Source organism: Panthera pardus, unplaced genomic scaffold, assembly GCF_024362965.1.
Source record: "Panthera pardus isolate Hobbes unplaced genomic scaffold, ASM2436296v1 HiC_scaffold_16, whole genome shotgun sequence".
NCBI lineage: Eukaryota > Metazoa > Chordata > Mammalia > Carnivora > Felidae > Panthera > Panthera pardus.
The window spans coordinates 81,715,545-81,731,407 of record NW_026526721.1 but is presented as its reverse complement, the minus strand read 5'-3'; the positions used below and the strand labels follow the sequence as shown (position 1 = coordinate 81,731,407).

The following is a 15,863-nucleotide window of genomic DNA, read 5'->3' as shown; positions in this document are numbered from 1 at the left end:
TCATTGTAACCTATACTACTTAGAGTATATCCATGTTATTGAAAATAGGACTTCTTTCCTCTCTCTCTTCTTACGTTTTCATTTATAATCATGCCTTTCTTAAAGCATTTGTTACCATTAGTAAAATAAAATGATCCGCTTTCATGCTCTTTATATTTTCTTGGTCTGTACAACTTTTGTGGTTTCTCTTAGTTGGGGGCAAAAATGAGGATCCCATCTCTTATCTGAATTGATTTGAATTAAAGTTTATGTAAAGAGAGGGGCTTATATCATTTTCTGTTTAAAAATGAGAGTATGTTTTCAAATACTTTTTTAATTTCACTTAGGACAAAGTCGATGCTGGCTTGCCTACAGCAATTGTAAGTACACTTTAAATAATCCTTTAAAGGTAAGCATTCTATTTCATTGGGTTTTCTTAGATTTATTCTTCTAATGTTCAGAGTTATTGCATAAATTATTATGATAATAAATTCATAAGTCATTTACTGCCAGTAATCAGGTTTAACATTTTTCCATATTGAATGTTCTCTTTCTAGTGTATTGTTATTCTTCCATATAATGGAATAATGGTTAGCCTTTTCCAGGTTTATTTATATGTGGTCCTCCCATGCCCAAGTAAATTTGCTCCCTCTGTGATTTGGCCTCCCTTTGGTTACAAGGGAGTGGAACACAGCATTTGGTGAAATCACTTTGTGGTAAATAGTACATTTAATAGTTCTGAACTCCATTGCCAGGCCTGCCAAATAGTAAATCTGTGGTGCGATTATAGAGAACGGGGGATATTGAAAGCACACTAGTGCCCTCTTTTCTTGAATACTTCCAGCTGCCTCCTGTAGCTTTCTTATTAGTTAGTTAATCGGTGAGGAAGTGGGCTGAAATTTGAATATTTCTGGTGCCTTTTAGCTCCTGTGAATAAACTGAAGGGCTTTATCAACCCCTTTCCCACACCTCATCGCTGGCTCTTGGTTGGGTAGCATAAGTGCCTCCTACTTTGTCTGGACCTCTGAGTTGTTTTTTTTTTTAAATTGCTTTAGAATAGAAGTGGTGTGTTTTTGCCTATAATGTTGAACATATGATATTTTGATATTGTTACCCTTAGAGTAAATTTAGAGGGATTCCCAGAAATAAAAGGTCCTGAGTTTCATTTCCCCTTTTGCCTCCTAGATGAAATTCTCCTTATTTATAATAGTTGGTATGTCATCTGGTGCCTAGAGGAAAGAAAACCAACAAATTCAACTCGCATTGTTTCAAGATCCTCGATGTAATATCTCAAAACGTAATCTTCCCTTTTGTTCCCAGGCAGTGTCCAGTCTGATAGCAGTGGGTACATCTCATGGATTGGCTTTAATATTTGGTAAATTTTCTAAGTACTTTCTTTACTGTGAATGTTAAGTATCCTTTTATATTTTATATCTTTTAATAACAGTTTAATTGTAAACTTTATATTCTTGTAAGAAAAACAAAAACAAAAACAGGAAGACTTGAAAAGTAGCAGTCAGTAGTTTTATAGTTAAAATTACTTGACCCAAGTTCATTTTGTTGCTCACTGCAAGTTGATTTTCTTCTTTAAGAATTTATAAGTTATCATATCATATCTTTTGATTCTACAGACCTAGACAGAAAGAATATAAAGTTGAAAGGGACCTTGGGTTGTCATCTTGTCTGCCTTAGTTTGTGGTGGTGATGATTTTTGATTCTAAATCATATCCTAGCAGATCTTCAGGAAAAGAGATTCACAGGCTTTCCTAGTAACTCAAACTGACAATAAGTTCTTTTTCATTTACATTGTAAATTCCTCTAAATTGAAAATTTTCTAGCCCATAATCACATGTGTTTGTTGGTTGAGAATATAACATTCATTCGTTTCTATGTTAGATGATAGTCTTAAGTATTTTCTCTTTCTTTTTCTACCTGAGATGAAATAACCCTAGTTTCATTACTCCTTGCTTTTGAATTTAGTACAATGAGCAGTACATTTTCTTCTGTTTTTTTTTTTTTTTTTTTTTTTTAATTTAAAAACTGTTAGATAATATTTGTCTGGCAGTTTAAATTTTTTTTTTCAACGTTTTTTATTTATTTTTGGGACAGAGAGAGACAGAGCATGAACGGGGGAGGGGCAGAGAGAGAGGGAGACACAGAATCGGAAACAGGCTCCAGGCTCCGAGCCATCAGCCCAGAGCCTGACGCGGGGCTCGAACTCACAGACCGCGAGATCGTGACCTGGCTGAAGTCGGACGCTTAACCGACTGCGCCACCCAGGCGCCCCTTGTCTGGCAGTTTTAATTGTTCTCTTCTGAATCTTAAGTCTTTTGCATCTCTCCTAAATGGAATTCCCAATAACACTATTTTATTAAGGAATCTACAGGATTTGTAGAAGGATCACCTGGGAATACTTTAATAACAGTACTGCAATTTGATCTCTGTGGGGCTTACATCATTATTTACCGTATGAATGAAAAACTGGTTATTTTCCCTTGTTTTTGAGCAATTTTTGAATTCCTACTTGTAAATATTGAATTCCTATTCATAACAATTTGAATTCCTGTTTACAAATAATCTGAATTATCATGCGATTTTTTCAAAGGTGATTGATTTAAATAGAGCTTTATTGTTTGGAGGTAGGAAGAATGGACACAAAAATATAATTCTTTTGAGAGTACTTTAGAATTGATTCTTTCAATAATTTTTTTTCCTATTTTATAATCCGTGTTTATAGTAGAAAATTGAGATGAGCAAAAAATAAAGATATAAAATAGCAGATTCCAGCATCCTGGAATAATCCCTGACCTTTCTATATAGCTCTTTAATCTTTTATTTTGTACGTGTGTGTATATGTACACATCTAAAATGGAATCATGTGAATTTGTAACCTGCTTTTTGTTATAATGAACATCTTTCCATGTAATTATATATTCATCTGTAGCATCATCTCTAATGGCTACACAGTATTCTTTTAAATGGATTCACCACAATTTACTTAACCATTTCCTACTATAGGTTGTTTCTAAACAAACAGTATAGCAATGAACATCTTTGTAACTGCATTTTTGTCCACCTGATTACTTCTTTAGGACAAATTCTTAAAAGTAGAATTACTTAAGGTCAGAACATTTTTTTTTTTTCCAGGTTTTATACATTTAATGAATGAATGAATGAATGAATGAATGAATTAGGGTATGAACATTTTAAACACTTGTGATATAACCTGATTGCTTCTAGGAAGTTTTAGCCACCTGCTGTCCTGTCAGGTGTAAGAATGCTTATTTTCCTTTGGGAGCAGAATTGGTGTTAGATCAAAAGAATTTGGGGAAAGGATCTTACTTTTTAGGTCAGTCCTCTTTTACATATGAGGTGGGTGAGAACCAGAGAGGTTAAGAGATTTGCACAGAGCCAAGTTCAGAATTAAGAAACACTGAATCCTACATCAGTGCATTCTCACCATTCTCAGCAAGTCTGTCCTGAGAGAAAAGGAGGCAAATTCCAAGATATATGAAGAAAAGAATAGAAGAACTAAGATGAATGAGGATTGAGTATAATGTGTATGTTTGTCTGTCAGCAGAATGCAAGTTGATTTTTTTGTTCTTGCTTACTAATGCTCACTTTTCCTCAACTCTGTCTGCTTTGACATCCCTTCTTTACCACAAAGTTATAGGAATATGTGTCTGTTTATAAGCAAACCCATGTAAAGCTACTGCGACAAATGAATACTTTAAAAACCAACAGAAGAGTATGTGATGTCTTTTGCTACTGTCTCCTTAATTTCCTTGGGCCTGTTTCTTAATTTTTTTAGGTTTCGACAGCTTTCTTTCTTTTTTAAAAAAATTTTTGGGGCGCCTGGGTGGCGTGGTCGGTTAAGCGTCTGACTTCAGCCAGGTCACGATCTCGCGGTCCGTGAGTTCGAGCCCCGCGTCAGGCTCTGGGCTGATGGCTCGGAGCCTGGAGCCTGTTTCCGATTCTGTGTCTCCCTCTCTCTCTGCCCCTCCCCCGTTCATGCTCTGTCTCTCTCTGTCCCAAAAATAAATAAAAAACGTTGAAAAAAAAAATTAAAAAAAAAAAATTTTTTAATGTTTATTTATTTTTGAGAGAGAGAGAGTCAGAATTCTAGCAGGGGAGGGTCAGAGAGAAAGGGAGACAGAATCCGAAGCAGGCTCCAGGCTCTGAGCTGTCAGCACAGAGCCCGACATGGGGCTGGAACTCGGGAACCATGAGATCATGACCTGAGCTGAAGTCGGACACTTAACTGACTGAGCCACCCAGGCGCCCCTCAACAGCTTTCTTGTAGATATGATGAAACAGTAATCTTTCTCTACAGTCTCATGCAAGAGAAAGTATGCCAAAGTGAATATTTCGAGAAAGAATGATAATATTCTGGTTATGCTTTGGGGTTTTAAGCATGCAGTTATTAACTTTTTGTCATTATTTTTGTAGAATCAAATTATTTGGACAGTGAGCTTTAACAAATGGATTGAAACTCATTTTAATGGCAGTAACAAATGTCAGAATAATGATACTATGAAGTGTCTAGATTAGAGGTCGGGTTAAATCTGGTCTTGTTTAAATATCTTTGGTGATTGTAGGAAAAATGTAGCAGAAGAATTATGTTTGTTTTAAGTAACATTAGTTTCTTTTTGGACTAGAGGTGGGTCATTAAAATAGTGATAATTATAAGCTTCTTAGAGGTGATGTATGTTGCCTATTCTTACGGACTGTAGGTATATGATATTTATTATATCTTGGTTCTTATCTATTATACAGGATCTCAAAAATTCAAATCTTTGTAAAGATGTGTCTCTATTCCAGGGCTCTTAGTTTCCTATTTTGGGGGATTGTTAGTATACTTTCATAGATTATCTTTTTGAAGTTGTTTTTATTTCTACCAAACTTACTGGACTTGGATTTACTTATTGTACTATAATTTGAATATTGTGCATTTTCTCTTTGCCATAACCAATATCTGAATGTAATCGTAAATCAGTTAATCACATTTAGTATCATTCCCAGAAATAACTAAAGGTTGTCACTTATACTTTTGAAATTTTACCTGTCTTTTCTCTGAACTTTTGACTGATTTCTTGCTTTTCTCTTTCTTTTGATCTTTTCTCCATGGATTCAAAGGAAAAGGTATAGTAATTTTGGTTTGCATGAGTTACTGTTTTTCTTTTGACCTTTTTAGTGTTGAAAGAGAATGCTGTCAGTTACAGTTGGTGCCCTTTTATGAACTGCTTACTAAAAAAAAATCCAGCTAACAAACTGGTTAAAGCAGGGATTTGTTAAAAATTATAAAGATATGTGTACCTTCAGTGTTTTATTTTAATTGAAAATATACAAATATTCATTTTCTCCTTAATCCTTTGATACAGTCCAAAGACTTTTCTTTGAGTTTGTATCTGCCAGTTGGAAGTCTGCGGCTCTTTTTTGGAATAACCTGCATCAGTAATGAGTCATATAAAATTTGCACTTTTACTTAAAAGAAAAAATGGTAAAAGCTTAGGCACCTGTGAATCAGTTGAGGAGTGCAAAATTACAGATTTTTACAAAACAACTCTTTAATCTTCTCCAGTTGTCCACATCTTATTACGGGACAGATTTTCAAAGAAACACCTTTACCAAGTTTTTTTGTGAGCATTAATTTACTTTTCATGGAAACAACTTTTTTTTTGGTCACTGTATTTCATCAGTTAACGTATTGTTTAATTAAATTTTTAAAATCCAGTAACATTACGGTGGTATGAGCAGGTTTATAAATGAACACTGCTAACTTATTTGTAAGCGTCATCATTCTAGATGATAGCCAGTTAGCCACGGGGTTTCTCTGTATCCTGGGCTTCTTTCTTTCAGTGAGCTTTCCAGAGGGGATGAGCACTCCCAATTCTGTGTGTTGGTTAGGTGGAGGACAGGTAAAGTGCTTCACCTGTTTTATGATCATTGATGAAACATATTTTCTAATACCTCTTCTCTTTTCTTTTGGTCTTAGAGAATATTTTAATATGCACAAAGGGTAGGAAAAGAGTAGTATTAAAGAATGATGAATGCTGGCAATAAGAGAGCTCTATACACACAATTAAACTTGATTTCTTCTAGGATCTAGTTATTTCCTTCTTTGAAGGTCTTTGGGAACTAGTTAAAACAAATTAGGGATGGAGAAATAGAGGATGGGGTCAATTTTGGTATATGGAAAGAGCAGAAATTCTCTTGAAGTATGTTCAGATTTAGATTTTATGGCTATTACAGACTTTATACATTACTTGTGGCTTTTCTTTGCTATTTAGCACGTTACTCTTAAGCCCAGAATATGCTGAGGAGATCTGCCCTAAGCAAAGTATACTTTGAAAGATATACTAATAAACAGATATAATTCATTGCAGTGTTTGTGATAACTAGACTTCATGTTGTCTTAATTGGCAAGTTATTATCATTCACAATAATTCCTTGCATTTGTACCATTTGATAGTTTTCACATTTTTCACAGGCATTTTCTTATTTAAACTCTGTGCCAACTCTGTGAAGTTTATGGGAAAACCGATAGTCTCATTTCATATTTCTTGCCTGGAGTTATTTGCTTTATAAGGACCCACTCAAGTTTTTTTGAAAACTAAGTTGAGAATGCCAACCAAATGTGATTTTATTTGGCTCTGTAAATGAAATTAGATGTACTGCTAATTTAATGGTTTCTCCCAACAATAGGCAAAGCAGACTTCGAGAATAGGGAAAAATAGAATTTTTCCTTAAAAATTAAGGTGATCAAGAGCCCCCCTGGGGGAGTGCAATATGGAGAGCTCTGATTTTCATCTCTTACTTCTGTCCAGATCCTTCTGTTCTTTCCATATAACTTTAGAATTCAAGTGTTTGGAAGAGGTTTTATGTTTATTTTTACCAAATACCTTTTCCCAGAAGTGTCCAGAATAATCTGGGATAAAGAATGTTTAGTTACCTCAGTAGAAGAAACCTCTCCCATGAGATTCTGGTTTCTTCTTTACACAGAAATTCTCCCTTTTCTGAATTTCATCTAAATTGCTTGATAGGTTTATTACTTTGGTACCACAAATATAGACTGTATAAAGACAGCAATATGAACTAATAAATATCTTTGTGGAGTTAAAAACCAGGTTACATTTTATACACTATCTCCTCACTGCCATGCTTACCATATAAAGGAACATTATGAAGATAATGAATGCGTTGTAAAAATCAAGGGAAAAAGTTGAGAATGCTTTCATTAACACAGTCCTGTGGGATGTAAACTTCATACATACATACATTGATAATTTGGTCCCCTTTCTTAGCTGGTTTTTAGTACACAGGATCCATAGTCAGGAAAGGAGAGTCGTGTTTGGGTTTTTTAATCTAGAAGTTTTTCTTTCCCTCTTTTTATTTCCTCTCTTAATGGTATGGTAATTCTTTATCGTTTTCTTTAATTTTATTCTTACTCTCCTTGAGTTATAAGAATACTTAAAATAGTCTAATGTGTGAACTTTGCTAAATCTGAAAGCAGTAGTATCTTTAAGTATTGGTGGATCAGAATGTGTACAGTTTGGATCTCAAAGCACAAAGGATCCCAGCAGGATGCTATTCAATCACTTTTCTGTACCTGGAAGGCAGGTAGCCCAGACTTAAGGGGCTTCTTTGTGAGGCTGATAAGGAATGTCTGTCTTTGTCTTCCTTTCATTCCGTCTGTTGCCTACATGCAGGACCCAAATAGGGTGTGTGTGTATATGTGTATATATATATATATAGAACACTGTTGCCCAACCATCCTGTCTGGACAGTTTGCAAAATAAGATACATGGATAATCCACTAACTGTAAAAGGCAGCCCTGACAAGATAAGATCATGGAAAACACTATTGTAGGCAGGCAGTTTCAGTAAAGTAAAATAAAATGAGGTGTCATGTTCAGAGTTGGGAAAACTGAATAAAGGACATTTTAATAATTTGCATCAAATTGGGAGAGGGAGGAAAAGAATTTAAGTAAAGAAAAAGTAAGGGGAAAATCAGTAATTATAATAATTCTAGATGTGGGTAAAGATAATGACTTTTTAAGTACATAAGACCTTGTATATTTATGAATTTTATTCCTTTTTGAATATTCATCTTAGAAGGCTGAAATCTAAAATAATTTCAAGGGTGCCTGGATGGCTCAGTCGGAAGAGCATGCAGCTCTTCAGTTCTGAGTTCAAGCCCCATGTTGGGTGTAGAGATTACTTAAATAAAAACTTTCAAAACATAAAAAAATAAGATGGTTTCAGAAAACACTGAATATTTTCTGTGTGTCAGATATGATACATCCATTAATTGTGTCAGAGCTCCTTTGGTAGGTGAGGATTGCTATTTGCGCAGTTTATGAACACAGAAAACTGTATAGTATTCACTTTGGACAAGCAAAAGGTCTACATGGTATTACCACCTAGATCTGAGAATGAGTATCTTTAGGGTCTTTCTGGTAATTAGTTTTACCCTTACAGACAGAAGATTTGCAAATGTGGAAGCTATTCAGATGATTGTCAGGTGCCTCTTGAGTGCAAGGCACCAGGCTTGGTATTCTGGGAATGTTAATTCACTCATGATCTTAGCCCTTAGAGAGAACATAGTCTAATAGTGGAAGTAAGACATACTTACCTCCAGAGAGTAGCATGTAAATAGTTAAGGGAGGCACAAGCAATTGCCAAATGAGGTCATAGAACTCCAGATTGTGCAAATATGGTGAGTTTTTCCCCCAAACAGTTAAAATTTGTAGATATGCCTTTTTTTTTTTTTTTTTTTTTTTTTTTGAGAGAATGAGCATGTGGGACCACAGGTGCGTGTGGGGAAGGGGGCAGAGGAAGAGGGAGAGAGAATCTTAAGCAGGTTCCACGCCAGTGTGGAGGCCCAGAGGGGGCTCGATCCCATGACCCTGGGATCAGACTTGAGCCGAAATCAAGAGTTGGACGCTTAACCAACAGAGCCACCCAGGCCCCCCCTGTAGGTGTGACTTCGTAAATTTTTTATTTCATTGTTTTCAAGTAGGTACAATAATGAACTCTATACAAAATAAGCATTGCCTATGAGAACATTAGAGGAATTTCTTTTAATTATTAAATAATAAATTTAAGTACCTCCTGGAGAAAATCAGAGGTGATTGAGGCAAGATCTTTGCCCTTAAGTAACTTAATCTAGTAGAGATTTGAATTATTTGCTTTTAGCATATCAAATGTTGGTGCTTGAAAAATAAGTAGTTTAAATGTTTACCCTGTAATTTTCTTTGCATTGTTAATTTCCCTAGGAAACCTTTTCTTCATGGATAATATAAATGTAAATTTCAGCCAAATTCCAAATTAATAAATTTTGATATTTGAAATTTTAGAGCTACTTTAAAAGATGGTATTCTCTGTAACCTCGCATCCTGAAAACAGCAGGAAATACAATTGTAGAATGAGACAGATGAAAGAGTTGGTTTGTTCAAAGACCTACAGATACTTATGGATTTTTTCACTTATTGTTAGCATGTTCTACATTATGCTTATTTGTAGATAACTGGTTTTTTCTTCTTTTTAAAATTGTTTTAACGTTTATTTATTATTGAGAGACAAATAGGCACAGAGCATGAACAGGGGAGGGGCCAAGAGATGGAGAGACACAGAATCTGAAGCAGGCTCCAGGCTCTGAGCTGTCAGCACAGAGCCCAACATGGGGCTCGAACTCACAAACTGCGAGATCATGACCTGAGCCGAAGTCGGATGCTTAACCGACTGAGCCATCCAGGCTCCCCTTTTCTTCATTCTTAGTGTGTAACTCAATGCCCAGCGTCTGGTAGACACTCAGCAAATACATTAAAATGAATGTAGCTTCATCATATGGTTCTTGTGATTGTTGCTACCTCCCAAGTCTTTAAAAACAAGCTAATACTATACTTTTTTCACTCTTCCATTTCTTTCACCTGATTTTATATGTTGTTTTTTAGATCAGAATCAAGCTTTGCGACTCTGTCTGGGGAGCACTAGCGTTGGAGGTCAGTATGGAGCCATCTCTGCCCTCAGTATCAACAACGACTGCTCAAGACTTCTCTGTGGCTTTGCTAAGGGACAGGTAAACGTGAACTTTATTTTATCCATATTTACAAGTAAATAGCTTTTATAAACCAACCTGGCTGTGACACCAAAATTTACTCCCTTAGAGTAGTGTAGATAGTTGTTGCTGCTTTTTAAATATACTATATTCTGCTTTCTGTCTTCTCATTGCTGTGTTACTGGATAGCTCTTTGGGTATTGCTTTCTACTTATGAAACTAGCAGTAAGGTTTGGCCTTTCTCATCTTCTGACTTCTACATCACTAGTTAGTTTGGCAGTAAGCCTTTCCTTTAAGGTTTACCATTGCTAAAGAGATTGACTCATTAAAGAAGTTTTTTACTTGTCTCAGTATAAGAGCAATATTTGAAATCTGAAGGGAAAAGTAGGTTGGGCAGGATGAAGGGAAGATGAAGACAGAACAAAGGCCCTGTGCTTTAATGGATCTGCAATCTTCAATTATGTTTCAACTTCATAGTTCTTTGCCTGCATGTTTATAGACCAGGGATGGATTATTTCAGCCAGAAGGCAGGATACTTAAGTCCAAAAAAGAGCAATAAATTGGTTTTTGAAGCATTTAGTTGTCTTGTAGATCACGATGTGGGATTTGGCCAGTGGAAAACTTCTAAGATCAATAACAGATGCTCATCCTCCAGGAACAGCAATATTGCATATTAAGGTAATATCTTTGCTTACTTTGTCTGATCATTTGAGTTATTATGCTTTTGAATGCATCTTTAAGCACATTTCTTTATAAACAGAATCCTTGAAAATGAAGTTTTTTTTTACTAGCCCAATGGGATGTTTTCCAGGTTAGAACTGAAGATGGGCTAGCCTGTTGTATAGATGAGTAGCAGAAAGAGAACATTGATGTGATCCTGGACCACAGGTTGTCAGTAGACAGGCATTACCCTGCTGAAAACTCATGGGGAGATTTAAAAAGGTCTTTTTACCCACCAGCGTTGCTCTGTGACACTTGGTTGAGAATTACCCGAGGTTCAAGGCACCAACTGTGAAAGAACCAAGGTTCGTGTTATGTTTAAAAATGCATCTGTTGGTTTATTTTCTTTCAGGCCTCTAAGGGAAAAGCATTAAGATTTGCATCTTGGCTTTCTCCTTACAATCTGAAAAAAATAAACCAACCTAGGTAACAGATTTCATTTATAAATACAATGTGAACTTTGGATTTTGTATGCTGTCAAGCCCATGTTCAGAAGCATAAAAGGTAAAGGACTGTAACTAGGGAAGTCTAAAATCAGATCTTCTAGATTTTAATCATGTACACATTTGGTTGCTTAGCTGAGCAGACCTCTCTTATCCATACATATGCTTTTTAAAGTCTGTAAGCATCTGGAGTTTATGTGTCTGCATCTAGGGTAGTTACATAAAAGTCTTTTGTGACAGAGCAGCATTGAAGCATTTAGTAACAACGAAAACAACCAGACCAGTAAAAGTAGAATTTCTCCTCTTTCTGAACATCATGGCAATTTTTCTTGACCTCCTTTCCTATGGTATGTGCCAACTTCTAAAATGTTATAGTTGTTTGTTTTTATGTCTTACATCCTTTAATAGATGAAGATTTTTGAAACTAGAATCTGTTTCTCATTTATTTTTGTGTTATGCATGGTAGCTGCTCAATAAATGTTTGCTTGAAGGAATAACTAATTGGTGGTGTTTGTAAAAGGATAGTCCATTTACAGCAAAAAGCAAAATCCTTGAGAGAAACAATAGGAAACAGAAGAGATAAAGGCTGACAGGAAAGAGAGGAATACAGCCGAGGTGAAAAGCATAGAAGTCAGGGGTACCTGGGTGGCTCAGTTGGTTGAGCGTCCAACTCTTGATTTCAGCTCAGGTCATGATCTCACAATTTGTAAGATTGAGTCCCACATCAGGCTCTGTGCTGACAACATGGAGCCTGCTTGGGATTCTTTCTCTCCCTCTGTCTCTTTCCCTGTCCCATTCACACACGTGGGTGCACACGTGTTCTCCCCACCCCCGTCTCTCAAAATAAACTTAAAAGCATAGAAGTAGTAGCCATTGTTTTGCTTGAGATTGGACATTGCAGTAAGAAGTAGCGAGTGATGTATGTGGTTGAATACTTCCTGGGTCTTGGATTGACAACGGCCATGTGTGCTTTAGTACTCTTACTCATTGTTCTCCAAACTTAACCCTGTGTACCATCAATAACAATTTGGGATTACATCCTTTATATATATATATATATATATATATATATTTTTTTTTTTTAAAGAAATATTATGAATGTACTACTGTACTAATATTTAAGTACATTACAAAACACATACATATAAGTAGAAGACTAATAAAACTGCAAGTTCAACTGCTTTTCCTACATTCCAGGTATATACCTCCCACTCTGGCAGTTGCTCAGCTAGGAGAGTTGAGAGCACAGGTGTGGGTCTTCTTTGTTATGGTTGTGTGTGGGGTTGAGGAAAAATAATTTTACAGTAGCCTCCGGTACCTCAACTGTCCCTGACTAAGAGGATGAAGACATGCGCTTTGGGATGGCTTACCAACCTATGGGGTTAGGGAGACTAGTCACTATAAATGACTCAGGTTACTCACTTTTGTATCACACAGCATTCATATTTACCATACCTCATAAGCCCTTAAGTCTGTCATTGTGAACATTATTCGTTATTTTGGGTTTTCCAGAGTAGGTAATAATAACTGAGGTATACCCTGTCAAAGATCAGGTGGAAGCACATTTTTGGTAGAGTTACATAAAAAGTTCAACTATTTTAAATGGGTTAATTCTTCAGTTATATAGAAGACATATTCAAATTTATTTCCCAAAGATAGCAAATATCTTTCACTGTGTCTTTGTTCTTGGAAACTAGACAACTGCAAATGTATCCAGTGTATCCTATTCAGTTTAATAGCATGTTAGAAAAAGTTAACATTAAGAAACCAAGTGGAAAACTTTAGGGCTTATATGAGTCATAGTTTTTATTTTTCTTTTATCCTAATCGAAGGTGGTTTTACTTTTTTAAAGCCTCAGTTTTTTGAAGATAGTGAGTCATTTTTATTCTGAATATTTAGGACGATGAGCTAAATCAAGTTTAGGTGATTTCAAATGCTATTGAATATGTTTGTTTTTAGATTTTTAAAATGTGAAAATTTTTTCCCTTACCTTTTTGATACTTGACTGGTTGTTGAAAAATCTGTAAGAAATTAATTTCTTCTCTGTTTAGTTTACAGATGATCCAACTCTTGCAATTTGCAATGACAGCGGAGGCTCTGTTTTTGAATTGACATTTAAGTAAGAGACTAATGGACATTTGTTGAGAAATGAAATCAAGAGACTAACTCTGGTTTAATGACTTGAAGTTAAACATGAAGAGGTCTGGAAAACCCATGTGATTGAAAATAGGTTATGTCTGTATATTATCGTGACCTGGGAGGCATATAGAACATTTGGAGCTCCAGGCCTGGTGTCCCAAAATTCTATCTCAGTAGGTCTGAGTTGGGATGCTGAACTCTTCCCCAAGGAATTCATATGAGCTGTCAGGCTTAGGAACCATAATTCTGGAGTATGTCACTAATTTTGGTTTAGGCTTCAGGTCTAGGTGATTATAACCCTAACAGACAGGTGTAGAAAGGTTTTTATTACCTTCCAATTGCCCTATTTCTCTTTAAGAGTACAGACTGTTTGGATACATGGGAGAATAATTATAAGGCAGAGTTTTAAAAAATAAGTAGAACATAAAATTCAATGTGTACTGTGTTTCCATAAGTTTTCAGAGTAAGGATTATGTTTCTTATATTTCTTATACTTTCTAACACTGCTAAGCACAAGGTAATTGCTTACAAAGTACTGTTAATTCTGCTAATATTTGTTGAGCATCTCCTATGGGTGGACATTGTTCTAGGCACCAGACTTGCAGCTGTGAACCAGACAAGGTTGCTCCTCTGATAGAACTTACTTTCTAGTTGGGGCTGGGGTAGGGATACAGACAATAAATGAACACATAAATGAGGTAAGTTCAGATAGTTATGAGTGCTGTGAAGAGAGTAAGACCAGTCAGCTTGCTGGAGTGCACCTGAAGATAATTCAGGAAGGTGACACTTGAGCAAAGACCTGAATGATAATCTGGTCAACAAATGCAAAGAAGTGTTCTAGGCAGAGGGATGTTCGAGCACAAAGGCTTGAAGCAAGCACAAATTTGGCTTGCTAGAACAATGGGAAGAAGGCAGTTGTGGCTGGAGCGTGACTTTGGCAGTAGTGGGAGAGCAGTGAAGGTAGGAGCCAGATCATACAGGAACTTTTAAAAAATTGTAAAGAGTTTGGATTTTATTTTATGTACAGTGGCCAGGCATTGGGCTGTTTTTAGGAGAAGAGTGATAAATCTGACTTCTACATTACAGAGATTGTGTTGATGTCTTAACGGAGTTAGATTGTTGGAGGCAAGAATAGGAGTTAGGAGGCTACTGTAATAGTCCATGCTTGAGATGGTAGTGTCTTGAATCTCATTACTAAATCAATTCTGAATGTTTTGGTTACATTTGCAGGAGAGTGATGGGAGTGAGAACGTGTGAATCTAGGTGTCTGTTCAGTGGTTCCAAGGGTGAAGTCTGCTGTATTGAGCCTCTTCATTCTAAGCCCGAGTTGAAAGATCATCCCATCACACAGTTTTCCTTATTGGCCATGGCATCGTTAACAAAGGTCAGTGTATTTAGAAGGTGAAACTCATAACTTTTAGAGGCTTTGAATACCCAAAATAGAAAATTATAAACATTAAAAATACATTTTTCTTCTAAAGATACTGGTTATTGGATTGAAACCATCCTTGAAAGTGTGGATGACTTTTCCCTATGGACGGGTGAGTAAACCTCTCCATCTTATTAGCAAAAAGACCAATCCAGGAGGGGGAAAATGACTTGTATGTGGTGAATTCTGTGAGTTTGTTAGAAAATGAGGTAGAATGGAAGTCACTGCTCCAAAGATCATTTGTCTGGACTTAACCTTCATGTGACCAAAGCAGCATAAACTGGTGACTAGAGCGGTGTTCTGGGATCATGAGACTTTTAATTTTCTACCTTTATTGTTTTAAGTTGTTCTCTCATAAACAGCTGCTGCTTTGCTACTGAACTACAGATAGAGAACACCCCATCATAAGATCTAGCATAAATTGCTACTACTTGTGCTTTTTTTGGCTTCTGCCTAGTATTTTACTTTGGGGGATGATACTTCCCAGAATCGATTATGCATACCCCAGTTTCCTTTTCTTTTCCTGCTTGGTTGTTTTCAGAATTTGTGATCTTCCAGTGTGTATGTGAGGAGAGGTATTGATAGGATGAGATGGAGAACGATGGTACAGAGCCAAGACTAATTGCAAACGCAGTGCCGATACTGAGGGAGATCACTCTTCTGTTTGTTTGTTGGTACTCTTGTGTATCTCTGGGTCCCTGGGGAAGCAGATCTGCTCTTTCAGATGGTGCAGCTAGCTTAGATTGTCATTAACATTTCTTAAACCTAAGAAACCTAAGCTTCCCTGGCTAAGTGAGGTTTATCATGGTGGTATGTGTTTGCATCTTCCTATATGTCTTTTATCGTTTTTACCAATATTAACATTTTCAAAAAAAGAAACAGAATTTTACATTGAACACCTGTATACCTACTATCTAAATTCTGTTATTAATAGCTTACTTTATTATATATTTAGCCATCACTCTGTCCACCCATCACTTATTTTAAATGTATTTCCAACTAAATTGCAGAAGTAAACACTCTTTTGCCTAAATATGCAACATGCATTATAATGTTTAGCTAGAGTTGAATATTTGTTTCTCCTTTGGTGTAG

At 36.1% G+C, this 15,863-nt stretch overlaps 1 protein-coding gene across 4 annotated transcripts in view; it reads left to right on the top strand.

Moving 5' to 3' along the window:
- The window catches only part of VPS8 (VPS8 subunit of CORVET complex), a 250,605-nt gene that overhangs the window by 27,008 nt on the left and 207,734 nt on the right, over positions 1 to 15,863 (top strand). For all 4 annotated transcript variants that reach the window (XR_008422497.1, XR_008422498.1, XM_019463393.2 and 1 more), the window contains exons 6-12: positions 327 to 359; positions 1,300 to 1,354; positions 9,936 to 10,060; positions 10,631 to 10,717; positions 13,254 to 13,321; positions 14,572 to 14,725; positions 14,823 to 14,882. Coding sequence is in view for 2 of the 4 variants with exons in the window: in XM_019463393.2 (XP_019318938.2) it covers positions 327 to 359; positions 1,300 to 1,354; positions 9,936 to 10,060; positions 10,631 to 10,717; positions 13,254 to 13,321; positions 14,572 to 14,725; positions 14,823 to 14,882 (582 nt within the window). In the remaining 2 variants the exon portion in view is untranslated. The remainder of the gene's footprint in view (positions 1 to 326; positions 360 to 1,299; positions 1,355 to 9,935; positions 10,061 to 10,630; positions 10,718 to 13,253; positions 13,322 to 14,571; positions 14,726 to 14,822; positions 14,883 to 15,863) is intronic.